The sequence below is a fragment of the Hydractinia symbiolongicarpus genome, chromosome 15 (assembly GCF_029227915.1).
Source record: "Hydractinia symbiolongicarpus strain clone_291-10 chromosome 15, HSymV2.1, whole genome shotgun sequence".
Taxonomy (NCBI): Eukaryota; Metazoa; Cnidaria; class Hydrozoa; order Anthoathecata; family Hydractiniidae; genus Hydractinia; species Hydractinia symbiolongicarpus.
The window spans coordinates 10671994-10693074 of NC_079889.1; the positions used below are offsets into that span (position 1 = coordinate 10671994).

A 21081-nucleotide genomic window follows, 5' to 3' on the forward strand; every position below is an offset into this window, starting at 1 on the left:
TGCACTTTATGAGAAATTTTGGTATCATAATGTTTTTATATTTTTTACAATATTTAAAATTGGTTGATTGATATACAGGTAACAAAAGTTTGCTAATATGGGTTTTTTTTTTGTTTACATGAAATTTTTTAAAAAGATAATTTGGACCTGTTAACGCCTTATATCATGTTTCCTGGCAAATTGTGATTTTTCTAAACATTGACCAGAGTAATTAACTTTATTACCAGACTTGCCACTCCTCACTAAAACTCCCTAATTCTCCTCACTTTTGAAAAGTTTTCTCAAATCTCCTCTTACAGTGAATTTTTAATAATTCTCCTCAAATTTCCTCAATTTGAAATGTTTTCTTGGATCTCCTCTAAAGGTAGATTTTTATGAATATTTCCTCAAAGCTGTCCTATGTTTTAATTTTCAAAATGCATGGAAATAATTTGTTCTTCACTCATGGCATTTCTTAGAAAAAGTTAGAAAAATGTCCTCAAATTTTATTTAAAAACATCGTCATCTCTAAGGTTAAAATCCCTCATCTAAAGTCCTTAAATCTGGGACATATATAGGATGGATCAACCATGCCCCTAGTTAATTCCGTTTGTAACCTATTTATATATTTTTATCATATAATTGCAGACTTTTATTTAAACAGTTATTTGATAGAGGGGAGTGATTGCTTAATTTTTGAATAATTTTATTGGATTCTTAGCTACAGTATAAAGAGTGGCTACACCTAAAATCTTATAAATAACCTAAAAAAAATCTTTTGTTAAAATTCTGGTTAAAACATTCCAAAATGATTAGCAATTAACTCTTTAAGTTATTTTGCAGATAAGGAACACATTATTTTTTATAAGAAACCTGTTTATAAGAAACTGAGTACCACAGCTCAAAAGTTTCAAGACACTATCACTTCTACAGCTTATTTGCTCAAGAAAAAATTAAAAAAATTTTGGGAGCTTGAGATTATGTACTAGCTTAATATCGCTATTTCCCCTACAAGCTAAATATTCAATATTTTTTTTTCTAGAGTCATGAAATAATTACAGATCCTAGGAGACTAAACCCTTTGCTTGTTCTCTTATAAAAACATAGTGTATGATCAAAAAATTTGTTATGTTTTTAGCCTTCTGATGATATGGCATTGATGAATGGTGGCAACCCAGCAAAGTAAGTGATCCTCTTTTAAAAAAAAGAAAATTTGAATTTAAACATAGCCACAAGCCTAAATGATAGTTGCATTGTGTAAATTATTTTTTTTCCCTTGAGAATAATGTTTCAAATCTACATCTACATTTGTCTACCATAGCAAGGATCTTCCAGAAGATTTGATTACTGTTAGTGATAGCTAAAAAAAATAAGAAAAAGGATACAGAATTGTTTTTCTAAAGCATGGTTAAATAGCTCATTGCAGCAATGCACTAAACATTTTTAGGCTTTTAAGCGAAACAACAGTTGTCTATTATTGTCAGCTTCATCAGTGATAAAAGTTTGAGGTTTTTATTATTGCATTATTATTATATAACTAGTCAATAAGGCCAATGGAAAAATCCACTGAGGCAGGATAAAGATGAAAAAGAAGCGTTATTTGAATTTTAATGACGTCAGCAACCCATCCACAAAAAAATAATTCACAAGCTTGTTTTCACGTCTATTGTGTAGAGGTTAAAGCGCTGATCAAGAAAATGTATATGATCATGTGCTTTTTATGAGCGGTTAGTGAGATAAAAGGGATTAAAAGTTTTGCTGACGTTGGCAATGGCCCATCAAAACCTAAATTTTTTTTTAGAAATTTGTATACATGTTGCCTTCATCGCATAGATCTTGAAACGCTGATCAAGAAAATGTATAAGATCATGTACTTTTGACCAACAGTTACGGAAATATTGTGGTTTAAAGGTTTTTTGATGACGTCATAAACCCGTTCATTCCGAAACGGATTTGGGGACCCAGGTTTGAAAAATTACCCAAATTGGTCCCAGGTGGTCCCTAGTTACCCACACGGTGAAAAAACATTGACGTTATTGACGTCCAAGTTATTTGGCCTCAAAATTTTAGGTGCACTGTAATGGCTTCAATAATTTAATATAGGATATTGATGTTAAAGTAGTGTTATTTTCGTCGCGCCCTAACATAAAAAAATTTAACATATTAGACATAACTTTTTCGGCAACATCAAAGGAAAATGAAGACATCCACTTTGCCTGTTACAAACAGACACAGTCTCTGTATTATTATAAGAGATAATACGGTAACTGTGTAACAGCTAAAGTGGATGTGTTCATTTCTCTTTAAAGTCGCTGAAAAGTACATGTCTTATTTGTATATCGGTATATGTCGACAAAACTGTTTAACGTTTATAGCTTAATTTAAATTAGTGAAGCTATTGCATTGTTGCACTTAAACATTAGGGCCTAATAACTTGAAAACGGTTGGAAATAACTGACACCTTCTGCATGGGTAATTACAAGGCAAAATATATTTAGAAAAATTTCGAAATTTGTTCCCACAAGTAGTTATGTAAACGATTTCTCAACTAGATTCACACAATTTGTACTTCTCAATGTTCACTTGTTAATATTTATTTGGTTAGATTCTAACTCTCAAAATGTGCTAACTGTTGCTAACATCAACATGGCCATTGTTCTGCAGGCTGTAGAGAATTTGTGAGTTGATGAAGTTTGATAACTTTGTAAAATGGCTTTCTGTAAGGTGTTGTAGGAACCACTTGAGACAAAAATAGGATTAACTTTCAAAAACTGGATAACTCCATTCATTTTGAAACAGACAGTTGATGTCATCATCAAAAAAACGTTTAAACCCCAATATCTTTTCATGACTTCATCAAAAGCACGTGATCGTTTCTTGATCAGCAGTTCTTGCTCTACACAATAGAGACGTCATGAAAATTCAAATGACTCATACATTGTTTTAAGTTTTTTTCCCACAGGCTTATCAATTAGTTCATTTATATTTTTTTCTGGTATAAACAATTTTCTAGTAGAGGGAAAAATCATCGACATTAAAAAAAGTTTGCTTTCTTGTTTTCGTTATAGAATTAGAGGGTGGTAGCAAAAAAAACATAAACTTCAAAATATGGCCCGCAAAATTTTCTTTTTTGGAACTTATTCGAAACACAATCTAACATAATTTACAACTTGCCCAAATAGTGTTACATTTTTAGCCCTGGTGATGTTGATTTTATATATTTTATATTATTATTGACATGTGACCTTTTTTTTTTAGACATCGTCTGGCTGCAGGAATGATGTATACAGGTGTAAGTAAAACATTAGCACAGTTGTTTTGTTGTTGTTGTTATTGTTGTTGTCATTATTGTTGTAATGCACCGGTATGGAATTTATCACACCACGTCAGAATCCGATATAATTTGTTTGAAATGAATTGTTTATTCTTTGTTTTTATTATATAATTACTAAGCCACTAAAATAAGATAAAATTTTTTGTTACTGAAAGCAGACATAACAACCAAACACATGCAAATTTAGCAACTATAGAGAAATGCAGTTTGCTTGAAATGAGTAATTTGTTTTTTCTTTGCTTTTATTATATAATTACTGAGTCACTAACATAAACTAAAAAAATTTGTGTCACTAAATGCAGCCATAACAACCAAACGCATGCCACCAGCTATAGAGAAAGGGTGACTATTATAAAAAAATATTAGCAGGCTCTTCATGGAAGCTACAAACACGCACAATTATTTCCTCTATTAACCCCTGGAACCTGATATCAGAAAATATGTTTCTTATTATTAAATGCACACTTATGCTAATTTTCCTGGTTTTGGATGGTGAGAAAGTTTGTACTTTTTTTGGTCTAAAATTGAAGTATTTTTAAAGTTTAGTTTTCAATTATTAGCAAGTTTAAAAGTCATTTTGACTGTAGAAATTTTTTGATTTATTTGCAACGACATGCAAAGGAATCATGTATCTAAAGAGATTTGTGGATTATATGTGAGAACTTGTGATTCGGGGATATATGTGAGAGCTTGTGGTTTGGAGATATTTGGGAGATTTTATATTCCTAAGTGGATTAATAATTTTCAAACCAAATTTTTTACATTTTTTTATAGAATTAAAACTGTTTTATTCATATTAGCATTTTGTAAACTGAGTATTAGCGAGTTTCTGGATTTTACCAACTTTAAAAAATACCTACTGATTGTAGATGGAAGATGGAGGTAGGAACCTGATATGAGAAAATATGTTTCCTCTTGCTTAACGTGCACTACACTAAATTTCTGTATGGTAAGAAAGTGTGCGGGTTTTTTCTGTCGTTTCTTTTTAACAATAAGTGTCTTTGTTTGAATTAGCATTAGAGAAGAATGTAAAGAATTGAAATAAATTCATGGGATATCATTTTGTGTTTGTATTTTTGGCTCGAGTCGATTTCTTTAACTTTTGTGGGTATTTGTTTAAGCTGGTGATTTGCAGATATGGGAGCTTAAGATTTGTGGATATTTGTTGAAGCTTTTAGAATCATATGATTTTATCCCTAAGCATGTTAATTTGTGGCAAATGGAAAAGATTAACTGGGAACATTTTCCATAATTTTCTATAATGTTTATTAATTCTATTAATTACAAATTAATAATTTAATAACTTATTACAAATATAGGGAAGTATAACTCTTCATATGTTGCTTTCAAAATATTAATAAAAATACTCAAATAAATATAGGAATATTATTTATAATAAGGTAACCAAAGTTATAAATAGCAGTTAACAGTTGTCAAATAGTCATAGTAGTGTATTTGTGGAGAGAGAGAGAGAGACATGTTGTCATGGAGACATGTCATTGGCATGTCTCTATGACAACAACATGACTATCATATGACACATCTTATACTTTCATGTAATGCCAAGATCTCATTGCCTGAGGAAATATTGCCACTCGTTAAAACCATGAATATGTTACGTTTATACGTTACGCCAGCATGATTTGAATGGACTAATTGCAGGTTCAAACAAACTCTTTTTGCCAAACATCCTTCTAATATCATAGTTTGGTTTATGTTAAGATTAATATATAATTCTTTAATTTTGTTCATATTTATCTTTGTTTAATTTTATTTGTATTGATTTTTATTAGAAGTTTTCAAATTATTGTTGTTTTGTTTGTGTTGCTAGGCGATGTTATTCGTTGTTTATTTGTGTAACATGATCAAGGCTTTGTAATTCAACACTCACATTGTTAATAATGTTGTTCCACTTTTTGTGCTCCACAATTTTTTTTTCATTGATAACTTGCGTTTAAAGACCATAAAAATGATCCTGTGTTTTCTTTCACCCAGAATATTGACCTCTAAGTAGCTAGTTTTTAAATTTTCATCAATTTTAATTTTTTATTGGGATTATACTTAATTGCATTAATAAAATACATGGGCTAATTATCTATTATTTGAATTAATACGTGTTCTCTATCAAACCTTTCTAAAGTTTCTTTAAGTGTAGGCTCTTTCTTTTTTCTCTCTTCTGTCACATGCCTCTAAGAGTTTTGTTTTCATCAATAACAAATAGATACTTGGTCAGAAATCAGAAAGAATAAGAAAATACTTTGTTCTTGCTACTCAGAAAAGACTTGTGTTTACATCATGACATGAATAAAGGATTTGTGTTATTAGCTTATCTGTTATACTTTAATCAAAATACTTTTGAAATTCCTTTATGTTACTTGTATTACGTTTCAACTGGAGGTAATTAGAGAAAATAATATAGGTTTTTGTATCAAAGAATGTGCAATTACTACATACACTGTACAGGAGAGTATTCCTTGCTATGATTTGCAATAACAGATACCTATCCTTACACTCCGTCGTATGAGTGAATTATAAGTTTTTTTTGTGTAAATAGAAGGATTAACTCATGACTTGTTCTTAGTTTAAATCACTTTACATTAAATTTTTGTAAGTTACTTTTTCTGACTAGTGTCATATCTGCATAAATTTTATTTATTTATTTATTTATTTTAAAATAAAATTCTTTTTCTTGGGATATAATTATGTACTTTAGGGTTGCTACTTTTTGTGTTGTTGCTTCGATGTGTTGTTCACATCCACCTATGAGGATGGGTTTTGTAGCATTTTTCAGTGTTTTTTTTATTGAACTATTTTTTCTCTTTTGTAGCTTTTTATTTAAAACAATATTTGATGTATTCCCTTTGTCGTAAAGCATTCACTGTTTTGGTGTGAATATCTTTGAAACACAAACTTTTCTTTCATTTTTTTTCATATTTTTTATTCTAGTTGAAGAACTTATACATTGCTAAGCAAAGCTCTTGCACTGACTTTTAACCAAGCCCCTTAACATCTTCTAGACATTTTAAAAATTCTGCATCTCTTTTTGTGACAGAATCACACTTGTTTGAAGTGTTTCATAATGTTTCTATTTACTGTACTTTATTATTCCTGCAGCAACTTTAGCATTTCAAACTTAGAAATAAAGGTGGTTTTACTAGAGAAGTCGGAATATTAGAAAGGCCGAATTATGTTTTTATTTTTTATTAAGAGAGGCGGAATAATAGAGTAGATACTGTACCAGTCTTTTTGGAAAATTCTGAAATGAGACAGTAAATCCAGTATATACAAATTCTCTACTAGAAAGACTGTTCTCGAGTTTTTAAATCTCTTGTTTAAGCTTCTTAAGAGACTGCAACAACGTGAAGTGTGAATTGAACCCAACCTCTTGGACATCTGCCGATCCCTCCCGTATTGTATACCAATCTTTTTCTCCCCTCCTGGTCCATTTATCTCTCAATGCTGAGTCTTTTTCCTTCTTGTTGGTTCAAAGTTTTAGATTCAAATGCTGGCTTTAATATATGCCTTTTTAAATATGCATTAATGTTATGGAGTTACATCACTACTGTGATTTTTTATCCTCTTTACATTGCAAGGTTCAAATTAGCAGTTTGAAAATTGCAATCAAAACACTTTCTTCTGCAAAATAATTTAACTATAAAATTAACTAGCAATGCCCTTTGTAGTCTAAACTACAAAGGTACTTTTAGGTCCTAATTCGAGCCCTGCATGGTGTTGTGTAACAATTGTTTTCCTATTTGCTATGTTTTTACTTTTATTGTGCTTTTCGTAGGATACTAGATCTCTTCCCAACGGGCTACCCCCTGGATCTGTTGCAAAATACAGTAAGTGTATGCTTTGTTTTGTTCTTGTGATTTATTTGCTTTATTTGTTTATTTGTTTTTGTTTTCCTTTAATTTACTTAGTTGGTTTTGTATTACTTTCTCTTTAAAACTTTTATCTTGTTTAAATTTCATAATCTCACGTGTCACTTATAGTCAGTTAGTAGTATTCTTTAGAATGAAAATATTGTATAGTTTAGGAAGGAGTTACAAACATATATCTATGAATTATTATTATTTAATTTGTAATAATTACAAGAATAACCCTTTTTATTGGTTTATTTATAAAAAGTTTTTCGTTGTTGCCAACGTCATACAACTGCTTTATATTTGTAGATATGACAGATCATTCTAAATCACCAACGACACAACAATTCCTTGTTGAGGTATGTTTCATTAATTTTATTAAAATCATGTATAGTAAATACTCTATTGACCTTCTGAGAGCGTATTCATTTTGTTTGGGAATTTAATGGTGGGGCTTATTAGATGGTAGGGAAGGAGACAGGGAATAAATTGGCAACTTTTATGATGTTGCACATCTAATCTTTACATTGTAAAAATGAATTCTGTTTTTTTTTTTAATTTAAAACATTTTTTTACACTAATTGCTTGCTTGAATAGGTTTATATTAATAATAAAAATAGTCACCACAAATTTGTCATAATAACAAAATTTTATTTTCTTTATCTTTGTAAGAAATTTAAGGGGAGGAATTTTCCAACATGACGCAAACTGGAGTAGATCTGTAGCCTTTTTTAAACTTTTTAACCTTTTTGTGGTGGGCTGGAAATCAAATTGATGAAACACATAACAAAAAAGTTATTTAAATTATGGCCACAGTTATGTTTAAACTCCAAGTTTTTAATTTCCTTTTTCATATTAAACCGCAGTTAGGGTTGACTCCTTACTTTTCAATTCTTATCAATTTTACAAAATGTCTTCTTAAAACTCCTGAAGTCTTGTCCAAAAGTAGATTTTTCAACAACTTTCTTAAAATGTTAATTTCACAACCTGACCCATTTTTTGGAAATGCAGCGGAATCCGCCCCCCTTTTTTCCTATGTTGCATGGCTACAATACTTACTGAGTTACAATATTTATCTATTAGACACCTACATCCAAAATTTCTAGGTCCCATACCTACAGAGGCTTTGATGTTGGCTATTACTCGAAACTACCCCTATAAATCTCTATGAAACCCTTATAATAGGGAAACTATAATAACTCTTGTTAGGATTGTGCCTGGACCTTGAAACTTACAACACAACTTTGTTTCATCAAGAAGAATCTTGTTGCATGTTTTGGTTACGAAAATAAAATAAAAGAAGGATTTTCGGGCAATTTTTGGCAATTTTTTATGCGATCCATGTAAAAACTGGAAAATATATTAAATAACTTTTATTTAGCTTTCAGAAACTTCAAACAGAATGTAAAAATTCGCTCAAGAACTAAAGTACTTCAGTTTTAAGCAGATAGTGGCATTTTGAACAAATTTAAAGCTTTTGATGACGTCACAGAAAATGTGCTGACACAAGCAAAAATTTATTGTTGTCATTTTGTTTCTTTTGTGACGTACTATAAGTGTGTCAAATTTGCTTCAATTTGGACAAGGGTGTGAAAATTTATTGACGGGAGGGGGGGGGGACTTTCTTTTGGCCAACATGTTAGTAAAGTTAATTGAATTCCACGCCTCCAGTGTCTAAGTCTTCACCATCGTTTGATCATATCAATTTTTTAAATTGCTTGCAGAACGTTTCATGAAATGAACGTGAAGTGATTTGGAAACGATTGCAGTTTATTTTGTTTTTTAAGCTCAAAAATGCTACAAAGTGGAAGTTAATAGGAAACTGAATTAATGGGAAAAATCAATTAAAACGTGCTGACTTTAATTTGTGAAAGTATTTTTAGACATTCCTTTGCTTTTAAACAATCCACTGCATTCTTTTCGCATTCTACGAGCTCGTTATTTCTGTGACGAAGAATGCAGATATTTACAAAATTTGATAGTTGATTTCTTTCAAAATCAAAGGATTAGGTAACAAATTGAGAATATTTGGAAACAATTACCAAACAATTTTCAAATTATCAAAGCGATTTATAACTATTTTGAAACAAATTTACACCGATTTTTTTTAAGATTTTTTTTAAATTTGTTTTAAAATCGTAAAATTTTAAACAAATTGAAACGATTATTTTTAAAACGATTGTGGAGACGATCTTAAAGACACAGAAAAGAAAAAAAAATTTCCCTATTAAATATTCATCTACTGCTCTTCTGTTGAGCATGCTAAACAAGAATCTCTCGTTTATCTATGTTTTTTTCCATCATCAACATAGCACCATTTGTTATATTTATTTTGATTGTCTACGTTTTTGTGGCACATGTTTGTTAATTAAAGAACTACCTTTTATTTTACTTTTAATAATGTTCGTTTGACCATTCATCACAAGTAAGAAATGGTGAGACAAAAATTTTATTGCCTAAACTAAACACTCGTAGTTTGCTTTGTAGATTGACTAAACAAAAAGGATCTCAGTTATTTAATCTCTCAGTCTAGAGACTCCACCAAAGTTTAGGTTGAAGAATCACTATGAGATGATTTAAACATCAGTTCTCAAATGTTGCAAGACATTTTGATTTTACTACTTTTAAACTTTTTACTCCCTTTAACAATTTCAGCACTTAGCCTCGTTTCCCCAAGATGCAAACGCTGGTTATATGACTCCTACTGAAGCCCTAGCACGCCTAAAGGTATGTATGATTTGACGTTGAACTTTTATTTCAATTTATGGTACTCTTTGCATGTTGAACAAAACAAAAGATCTTTTATAGTAGTACTAATGTGTGGTAATGAATCTCAAATATGATTTATGATATTCATTTTACACAACATTAACAAGTATAAGGGACTCTCTAATTATCACAAGCTGTACACCATATTTTCTCTGTGTAGCCACCGGGTGCTAAATTAAAAATTGATTCGAAGGATCTGGTACTAATTAGAGGGTGGCTCTATAATAGTATAATTTTTTTAAATGTCAAATCAATGAATTTTTTTTCAGCCTCTTTACTTTCTTCAAAAACATTCACAACAAAATTTACAAAACTTGTCAATCATGTTACAATAGAACTTTCATCATTATTACACTTTTCACTTGAAGCAGAATCAGCTAATTTGAAGGGCCGGTGCTAATTCGAGTTCTGCCCTAACTGGAAAATATGGTATGCATAATAAATACCCTCTCAATCTGAAATCTCCTTTGAAGGTAACTTTTGAAAGGGAACAGTAAACATCCTAGGTTAACTTTATATTGTTTTGCTTGTGTTTATGTCTTTTCTTTATGTTTAGCAAGTAAGCACTGGTGGAGGATTGTGGGCTCAAAAAATGAGTATGAACATCACTAGTCGTAAACTTATAATGGCAAATGGTGAAACAATGGTAATAGATTTGTTGTTGTTGTTGTTGTTGTTACTATTTTTTATATAGTCTGGCAGCGACAAATAATTCTCCATATATTTATTAGCTAACAACCAGTTATATTAAAAATCGCATAATGTAAAACATAAAAAGCACATGTCTTCAAAGTCTCGGAACATGCTTTTCATCCAGGATAATGGCATGCGTATGTTTATAACATTGATACTGCAATGTATTTATGTTCAATTTTCGGCGTAATTGTTATTAATACCACGCCTATGTAATTTCTTTATGGCAGGACATCATCGAAGAATACCCGTTTGATCAGATCAGTTTGTGCATTACTTGTCTTGATGATCCAATGTTTGAGAATTTACTCATATTCAGCACAAAACTTTCACAGGATAAAGTCGGAGCTGTCCATTTGTTTCAATGCAAAACAAAAGAGGTAAGGTTATCCATCATTCAACTAAACAAGGTGTTCACATCTCCTAAAATCTCCCAAAAACCTAAAAAAATTGGTTCCTCATGAACTCTTTTGGTGACTAGTAAATTTTTCTTATTACGTTTTGTATGACAAAGAATTAAGCACATGTGTATCTTGCTGTGGGATTGATGAATTTTGTTCACAGAGTTACTCTAATACAAATGAACAGCCACCCATTTAAAAAAGAAAAAGCTAGTTTATTTGTAACTGTTCATGTCTCTCTCCTAAAGTCTCCTAAAAGATGGCAGGGCCTGTGAAAAAAATCACTATAGACTATTGTGAATATATATTTTACTGACGTCAACATTGTGTGAAAGTTGAAACAATGATCATCATAATGTATAGAATCATGTGTTTTCAACAGTCAGTTATGTACATTTGGGGTCTTAAAGGTTTTTGATCACTTTATCTAGGTTGACCAAGCTTAACTGGTCCCATTTTGGTGATCCCTGTTATCCACACAGGAGATGACATCAATTATGTCCATCCATTTCTAAGTTATTTTGCCTTAAACTTGAAATTGCAATGCAACTGCTTTGCTAATTTTAAAACTGCTATTGACATCAGTCAAATGCATTCACATCATAACTTACCATTAATAGATGAAACTGGTCTGTTGATATGATAGATTTTTAAATATTTAATCTTTCAAGAACACTTAAATATGTGGAATTGTTAACAATTTATTTGTCTATTTTCTGTTCTTATGCTCATACTATATATCGCTTGTGAATATTCCTAAAATGGCTACTATGATGACAAATCAGAGACCAAAAAAAAAGTACCTTAAATTGCCAAAAAAAATAAGGAACTTAGGTCCATTCAATGTCCAAGGAACTTAGGTTCTATCAATATGTACCAATGTGCAACCGCACATTGGTACATATTTTTTTCTTTAAAGTTAATGAATTTGCAGTGTAGAATTTGTTGACTATTGTTTCTTTCATGGAACAAAAGAAAATATTATTTATTTCTATCTCAGATTATGAGTTTTTCGTTGGGTGATGATTTCTTTTCTTTTCTGTGTTTTTATTTTTTGAAATTGTTTTTTCTTCTACTATAATTTTCCCAAAATAGCCCTCATATTCGGGTGATTTTACTTATTTTTGGCATGTTTAAAAATGAACAAGTTTTTATTGCTAGAAAGAATAATTGATAATTTATGCAGAAATACGAATTTGGTTACTTTTATAATTTCGCCGAAAGATTTCACAATAGAAAAAAAGTGAATTTAAACACAATGCAGCAATTTGCTGATCAGCAATCGATGGTTTTAAGAGGAACTGCTGTAATGTACCTCCTTTCCTTTTAAAACCTCCTTGAAATAATATAACACATAGAATATTGGAAAATGAGATAGTGTCATTAGATATTCTTTTATCAACTAGTCTTTTATACTAACTAGCCTGTGCCATTGTAGAGAGAATTAGAAAAATCTATTGGAATTAGATATCTGTTGTAATTTCTTGACAATTTTACATTAGGTAATAAGCAAAGTAAAAGACAACAGGACCACGTCATAAAAATCATAAATATTGTACAATACAAGTCATTAATTTTTTTTTATAAGGTTTATTGTAATTTAGCTAATTTCGTAATTTGTGCTATTAGATGAAAGGATTAAAAAAGAGGCTGTCTTTTTTGTATATATATATATTGAAACAAGACTAATGTTTTATTGTCTCTCTCATACCAGGCATAGCGAGGTTTTTGTTTGAAAAAAACACAGGATGCACATAATCAGACTTGGTTTCACAAATGTTTTTAAAACCTCTCATTAAACCTGCTCCAGTGTTAAGAATTTGCGATAACATTAGAAACTATTTTATCATGATATATAGGTATTCTTCTGCGTGGTAGTCCAATTAATATTTTAGAATTTATTGTTCCATTTTTAATTTTATCACTGAGTAGAGGAAGTCGTTAAAATAGAAAGTGTTGAACTTTGAAGTTATCAACCATGATATGTGAAGTTTGTCAAGATTCAGTCCCGATTGTCAAACGGCGGCAGGTTAGTGTTTGTAAAGTTGAAAACTCTCACCAGTTGGCTGTTAAAATTTTGTAGAAAGGTCTACAAGTTTTAAAGAGGAAGATAATCTAAGAAATTAGTATTATTTTTAATTTCAATTTTTTTTTTAAACAATTATAAAGGAGAAAAACATTACATAAAAGCTGTTGTTGAAATGTATGTACAGTTAACAGAATACTGTTTAAAAGTTCGTTTTAACTAAAATACGATGTGTTATAATTAAAAACATTGGACTAGCTACTGAAGCAGATTGAATCACACACAAAACTCTTTTTTGTTGCTGTTTCTTTTAACATAATTTTAATTTTCCAACCGGAATATAACTGTTTTGGGTCAACATCCATCAATAGAAATAATATTTCTTTGAAAAACGCCATAAAAATAATTAGGTTATGATTGTAATAATTTTCAAATTAATTAAATAAAATCATTTCCTTTGATCAGAGATTACTGTATAACAATGTAGTACTAAAATAATAATAAAATTAAGTATTTGTTTTGAGTTTTATGTCACGATTTTTAAACATGTCACCCTCTGCAATTATTATGTGCAGACATTAATGAGCTATCTACGACTGCAACCAAATTACTAACATTCCTTCTGATTAATTACAATTTGTGTTTCCTCGTTAGTGGTTTCAGCCTAGTGCTTCCTCAATACTACTTCTTCACAAGCTGTTTTATATGTTTTGTTAATTGGGATGAGTTGTATTAATGATTCTTCCAGCAACGTGAGATGTGAGAATACAATCTCTTTTTTATTCAAATGCACTTGGTTTTTTAAGGGAAATAGTAGATTGATTGTTGATATATGTGAATGTGTTGAACATGATGGCGCATCAACAGTGTTTTGTTAAAAAATAAACAGCATTTGGGATATCTCAAAAAGATACATTCTCAGAATGACAATTTTCTTTAGCAGTGTTAATCTTTTTTTAGAGTAACTATCAATTGATTTTTAAAAGCGCTCTCTGTCTCTCTTCCCCTCTCTCTCTTACCGTACAAAACTTCCTCCATGTAGGATATCACCTAAAAATCTATGTTTTAATGCTTTCTGTCTGTCTGTCTGTCTGTCTGTCTGTCTGTCTGTCTGTCTGTCTGTCTGTCTGTCTGTCTGTCTGTCTGTCTGTCTGTCTGTCTGTCTGTCTGCCTGTCTGACTGTCTGACTGTCTGACTGTCTGCCAGCCAAATGTGAAAGCAGTGATGTGCTAGTATATATATTAGTTAGGTTTAAAATTCTCGTTATGTTTGTCTAAAATCATCTGATAATCATATCACCCACACATTCCTTTTTTTTTTGGTTTAATTATTTGATTTATTGCATAAATCTTCATTGCATATTAGAAAATACAACAAAATTAAAACACTTGGAACAAGCAAACGAGTGTCATTTTGGCAAAAAAATTTATGTTAATCAATTCAACTTTATAATATCTATGTTTGAATGCACATCCCTTCACAGGTCTAAAATTACTGATGACAGAAAATGTCAAAATTTGCTATTACTTGACTATCATGTTCAAGAAATAATATTATGATTTGATTAATTTTAGATTTAATTTCAGATTTAATTACGCTGCGTATATTATACACAGCATAATTGAATCTAAAATTCTTTAAATGTGAATATTTTGAAAATTTAATAAGACTTGTTAATCAACTTTTTAACCTCTATAATATACGTCCAAAATCATTTTACACCTTGGGTTCCCTTTAAATCAAGAGAAAACAGTGGCTATGGTTTTCGCTTCGTAATCACAGAGGCCGTGATTCGGTCGACAACTCAGGCATGTTTAGCAAGTGCCTTTACCACAGCTGCTGGAAATGGGGTAGGCAAGACAGTGTTTTCAAGTATCCTGTATAAATATTCATAATAATGAAGTGAAGAAACATTAAGTCTATTGCTTGAAAATACCAATATCAGACTAAATTAGAATTAGTTTTTTTTCTCAGCTGTCTGGTTATATTATGTGTCTAGCTGTAATCTACGTCCCCAATTTTATCATGTTCATTTAATTTTTAAAATTTGGAGGCTGACCGTTTAAACTGAAGTGGCAAGCTTGATTAATTATACATGCAAGTAAATTTTATAACACTTTATTAAAATAAGGTCATTGTAAAATTCTGATAAAATATTTATAAAGTTTCTTCTATTTTAATATTTTGTTCTTTTGGAATATTTAATCTCAATCAAAATTCTTATGGAACATGTAATTTGTACAGATTTGAATAAACAAATTTTTGATTTCTTGTTTTATGTTCTGGATTAAAAGTTTGCATAGTTAAATATTTTTATCTAAAGTATACCCCTGGGAGTTTTGAATGCACATGGGATTATTTCTATGTTTGTAGGGAGACTCATTTTTGATTTCAAGGATTTTGACAACTTTCCAGCAACCTTGAATATTATAAAGATTGTTTTTGCTGTAAATTTGTCAATTTAGCATTTTTTTTTTGCCTGTGAGGAATATTGAATAACATTCATTTAGAATTCATTTTAGAATCCATTTTTTGTGAGACTGAACTTTTTAAATCTGTTTCTGGTGTATTTTTTAATTTTGTTTTCTACTTCTTTTGTTAGTGTCCATGAGCACATTAGTCATTGTCTTATCAGCCTTTCTAATTTCAATATAATATGTTACTCATGTTGGCCGCTTATGCAAGCTGAGAAGTAAACTTAGTTGACAACGAAAATTAAATTTTACTATTGCTTTATTGCTGCTCACTCTATAGCTTTCTAGTGATTTCATATTCATTGTATTCTAAAAACTTTTGTACATAAAAAATCATGTTTTAAATTCGTTGCCCACTTAATTTGATATAATATTACTTCCTGCTAAAGTTATAAATGATTCACTATTGTAAACATTATGCAATAGTTCACACATAACCAGATCGGGACATGTGTTATTTTAAAAGGAACTTTTATCACCTTCACAAAGCTGAAGTATGCCGGTTTCTGTTACGTCAAAGTGTTAAGAATTTAAAAAGTTTAAAAGGCTTTTTGTCGGTAAGAAGAAGCAATACTTCCAGTTCTTTAATCACATTATTATCCAGTAAAAGTGTTAATGTTATAGCTTCACTTTACGGCATCACTTTATGTTATATATGCCGAATAACTGTATAAAAGATTTTGTGTTTTCAAGTTTTCATTTCTAAACATTATTAATGATGTTGCCACCAAGGAGAAGATACTATGTTATGAGAGAAATCAATTCTCCAATGCCGGTATGTACGTTGTTACTATGCATTACCTTTAAACCATTATGCTCTCTGGGTGTTTTCATAAAATCAGTTACTATTGTGTAATTAAAAACAAAAAGTATTTCGTTATTTCTGACTGTTAACTGTCTGTTGGCAATTCTGGATAACTAAAACACTGTCAAATTAATCCCATCTTTGTCACTAAACGAAAGATAACGCCTGATCAGTAGAGTCTTTTTTATCCAACTTTTTAAAACAATGTTTGTGCAATGTTCGCCAACATGTCTGCAAAAGAAAACATTTTTAACTTAAATCACTGTTCCCGTTAATAACCGGAATACAGTCCAGCAAAAGCACAACCACTGTTGAAGCACCAAACCTCCAAATCAAACTAATACTTATTTTTTAACTAAAGCATCTGCTATTTTAAACAACAGATAATATTTTTTATAAAATTCCAGAATATGAAATTTGATGATCTCTATGACAACACATTGGTGTACACATGAATTTTTTTTGCAAATGTGTTGACGACTCCACTAAAGTATCTAACATGCAGGTGTGCCTTATTTTATTTGCCAGGGTGGACACTTATTTTTTCACCAAATTTCCACAAGGTACTATCCTTTATTTGCTACACCTAGAATACCTGTTCTGTCTATAGCACTTAGATAAAAAAGGAATTACATTTTTTCTGGGATTCAAAAAAATAAATATCTCCCTGATATGAACTAAACTCAAATCTTTATGGTTTAAAAAACAATGTAAATAGAATTTATCTGTCACTAGCAACACTGACACTGGTGTGTATTGTGTCTGCTGGTTTTGTTCATGAAAAGCTTTCCAGAAGTTAATATTAACAATGTACTTTTCGATACCTCTCAAAAAAAAAATATTTTGACTTTTTTTTTAGTATTAGTATTATTCTTATGCAAGTAACTGCAGCAATTTGTACATAACAATAAGGCTTGGTTTCCATCTGGAGTTAATTTTTTAACAGCTAATGGAAACGTGAATGACTAATTGCTCAATTCTGATTAGTGCACAGGCTTTTGCATACAAAAATATTGAGGATATTATGTGTGCAAAAGCCATTTCTATAAGCATTTTTTTTTTAACAACAGCGGACAAAATAAAGGTTTTTATTTATAAGATTATATATTGATTCTTCCAGAAGATAGTTATATTCTCCACATTGCCCTCGTTTTATAAAAAATTTACAGACCTAAAATGACGTTGTTGTTGTTTTTGTCTTTTAATTCACTTGATGAAAAAATATAAAATTTCCATGTGATGATAACAGCTTGTACCAAGTAAGTAGCAGGCAAGATGGGTTGATTGAAAGTTGTGTATTAAATGAAGCATACAACAAAATATACAATAATTTATTGCTCAAATCGACCAGTGGCTACCTAGAAGTGCTCGTTCTTGCACTTTGTAGGTTATTTGACACTGTTATTTTGTAAAGAATTGGGACTTAAGATTATTAGTCATATTTTGAAGTTCGTTCTTATGTGACTTTGAAGTGGTATGAAACAGTAAGGCAACGTGAATGTAATTTCTTATGGTTAGAGTAACAACATATAAGATATTTTACGTTTTCAGTTCCTCGTAACTTGTCCAGTAATTAGTGATTAGGTTGGCTGTCATTTCAAAAACACTATTTTACTAAAAATGTAATTATGATGTTCTTTACTATCTTTGTGCCAGATATTAATACATTGCTGGCTATCCTTCCAAAATAAGATGAACTGAAATCAGATATCAGCCTTGTTTTCTGTTATAACAATTTTCCATATAATTGTTTTTTATAAGAATAAACTTTACTTTCTGGTACGTTCAACAACATTTTTTGGACCTGCGTATGTATGCGTTTACTTTAGTGCAAGCAACTTAAACATGTGGTTGTTCAGTTGTTTTTATTATAGTATAAATATTTCAACATACAGAATCGTATAAAGAAAGTAAGAAAAAAAAGGACCAATTATTTATTATTTATTTAAATAAACTTCTATAAATCTTATTTACTAAAAGTTTTAAAGAGTTATAAATAAATAATAATTAAAAGTTTTAAACCTAGAAAAATTCAACTTTGAAGAAAAAAGTTCATCAGTAAGAAGCACAGTGCAAAATAATAATTTATTGGAACTATTGTATTGCGTTAAGTTTTCTTTTTCTGATGACTCAAATAGATATTTATATTACATTTCAGGCGACAGTCATTAGTGAAGTCATAAACAAACAGCGCGAACTCAAGGTAGGCGCCTCCTTTGTTTATTTTCCAAATTTTTGCAGTGACATCAAAATATATTGAAACAAATCATCCCTACAAGTCACTTTGCATGCCATTTATCTATTTTATCTCAAATCTTAAAACGTGCCATAAATTATTTTTTGAAATTTTGAATCTCCAATCTTTGTTGAATCTTGTGTGGATTATTTGATATGATCAAATCACTTCACCACCTCTACAAGGGTGTTGACTGAGTGTGTGATGTTTTTGTTATGTAAAGGCCGCTAATCTTTCTAATGGACTCTCAAATGGTGGTTCCGAGGTTATGTCGATAAGCTCATCAGACAGACGCAGCTCTGGATCTCAACAAACAAGAACGGTAAGCTGTGATTAATATGAGAAAGTAGATTACAACATTTTTGTCTATCAATAGCCTTAATTCCTTTGTTTATCGTTACACTCTGAAACTCTATTTTTGTTTCTTCTGAACAGTTAGCAAGGTGTTTTGTAAACTAATGAGCGCCTGCTGGAAGCAGTATTATAGAAACAAATTTGTTAACCTGTGGAAAAATCTATGAGTTCTTGATTAAGCAAAATATTTCCTCCTCCAAGGATCGGGATCACATTCATTTTAAACACATTATGAAATAGACAATATCCTTTTCTGTTTTTTAGGAATATAACTTACAACAAAGACACGCAGTTGCAAGAGCTGTAGAAGCATTTCAAACAAACGAAAATACAGCACCTCAAAAACCGGAACGTCATTTTGCCACAACAGTGCAAATGAATGGGTCTGCTGGAGGGAATGTATCCCAAATTCAAGATGCTAAAATCACCAGAGATGTGGTAAGTTGTCATGGATCTCTATAACAAAAAAGTATAATAATTCAAGTTTAATTTTTTATGCAAAGATTTCATTACAAAGAACGTAAGCACTGTATTTATTCGAGTACTACACCCCTGAAACTTACTTCGCATGCAACAAACAAGAGATTGGAAGACTTTGTTATTACAACTATTTCATAGTTGTTACTAGGTTCTTCGTTTTGAAACCAGAATATTAAAATATAGCAACTTCATCAGGTTTTATTTGTGGAAATAAGTAAGATCAGTCACAGTGTAATCTTTTTAAAATACATCCACATGATATGGGATGTCTGGTATGTGTGCTGCCAATTTTTTTAATTAAATAACGGTACTTAATTAGAAATTTATGATCTAACATAATCATAAAAAAGATGATATAAAAAGTGAAGAAAAATGTGGAAACTTAATTAAACCATTTGTTAGAATAAGCATTAAAAAGATAACAATCTATTGTATTAATATGAAAGCTGTGTCTGTCTGCGACCAGCAAAGTCAATTATATTTTCTGCAATTTTCTCTGAAATTGCCCATAAAAGATCATCTATAAAAATATTCTATATTTTATGACAGTTTGTTTACTTTTTTAATTGGCTAGAACAAATTAGGGTATAAAATAAAATATTAAAAATTTTAGTGTAGTATTCTAATTTGCTGTGACGAGTTTTAAAACACCGGGCATTCCCTTTGCTTTGTTATAAATAATTAATGTAGGGGCAAAATCACAGCAATTAATTTGTTTAAAACATTTCGTTGGCTGTCTTTAAATGAAATTAACAACAAACCGTTATGTAATAAGAAGCATAGTAAATTTTTAAGAAATTAGGTGGATTCTTCCACTGGTTTAAATAACTAGTCTTACATAATAATAAGAAAAAATGTGTCCGTCTGTTACAGGCAAACTCGATTGCAAATATTTGTAAAAAATTAAGGTGGAATCTTTCGCTGGTTTAAATGACTAGGTTATATTTTAATTTGAGAATGTCCAATCTGCTTTTGTTTAAAAAAAAACGAAGAGCTGCATTCTAGGAATGTGAGCATGTACTTTGAATGAAAAATAGACAATGTTTGAAGCTGCCACTTAATTTTCTTTGCAGTGGACAAATCTAAATAGCATTCTGAAGTTTGAAAGCATTATGTGATACATTTACTGTTGCATAAACATATTACAAAAATGTTACGCTGTTTCATTTGGTGGACCTAAAATAAACTGAAAAGACCTTTTTATTTGCAGCAAATATTGAACAAGTGTATTGAAGAAGTTGAGAACTTTGTTGTCATGTTAAAACGAATCAACGAAGCCAGAAAAATGTTGCAATCCAAGAAAAAGGGAAGCAAGAAGAAAAAAGTTGAAGGTATGTTGTAAATGCATTATGTGATGCTGTTCTCGAGCAGTTTTGCGTTCTCCTTGAATTTCGACAATTTCATTATTTTGAACATTTTCTATTTTTAAAACTTTTTTGAATGTTTTTTTATGGTCAATTGCCCAGTGCATACTCCTGCTGACGATTTAAATCTTTTTCTCTCAATGGATTAGAAAGGTATCAAGGTCTCTCCGTAAGGTGTCATCCTTACCTGCTTCAGGAATATAAATAAAAATAAAAAAAAAACCTAGAGAAATCTCAAATTCAAATATGACGTACTGTACTTTCTGATTTAAAAGAGCTTTGGACCAATAAAAGCAAAAA

General features: G+C 30.4%; 1 protein-coding gene across 10 annotated transcripts in view; it reads left to right on the plus strand.

Moving 5' to 3' along the window:
• The window catches only part of LOC130628896 (epidermal growth factor receptor kinase substrate 8-like), a 43079-nt gene that overhangs the window by 5581 nt on the left and 16417 nt on the right, over window positions 1-21081 (plus strand). For 5 of the 10 annotated variants that reach the window (XM_057441938.1, XM_057441939.1, XM_057441940.1 and 2 more), the window contains 11 exons: window positions 1118-1161; window positions 3238-3271; window positions 7104-7155; window positions 7489-7538; window positions 9835-9906; window positions 10505-10594; window positions 10872-11021; window positions 18506-18550; window positions 18807-18905; window positions 19202-19375; window positions 20628-20748. In XM_057441938.1, coding sequence (XP_057297921.1) covers window positions 1118-1161; window positions 3238-3271; window positions 7104-7155; window positions 7489-7538; window positions 9835-9906; window positions 10505-10594; window positions 10872-11021; window positions 18506-18550; window positions 18807-18905; window positions 19202-19375; window positions 20628-20748 — 931 coding nt within the window. Of the gene's footprint in view, window positions 1-1117; window positions 1162-3237; window positions 3272-5887; window positions 5921-7103; window positions 7156-7488; window positions 7539-9834; window positions 9907-10504; window positions 10595-10871; window positions 11022-16054; window positions 16318-18505; window positions 18551-18806; window positions 18906-19201; window positions 19376-20627; window positions 20749-21081 lie in introns of those variants that run through there. The other 5 variants (XM_057441945.1, XM_057441946.1, XM_057441947.1 and 2 more) reach the window with 3 other exon arrangements.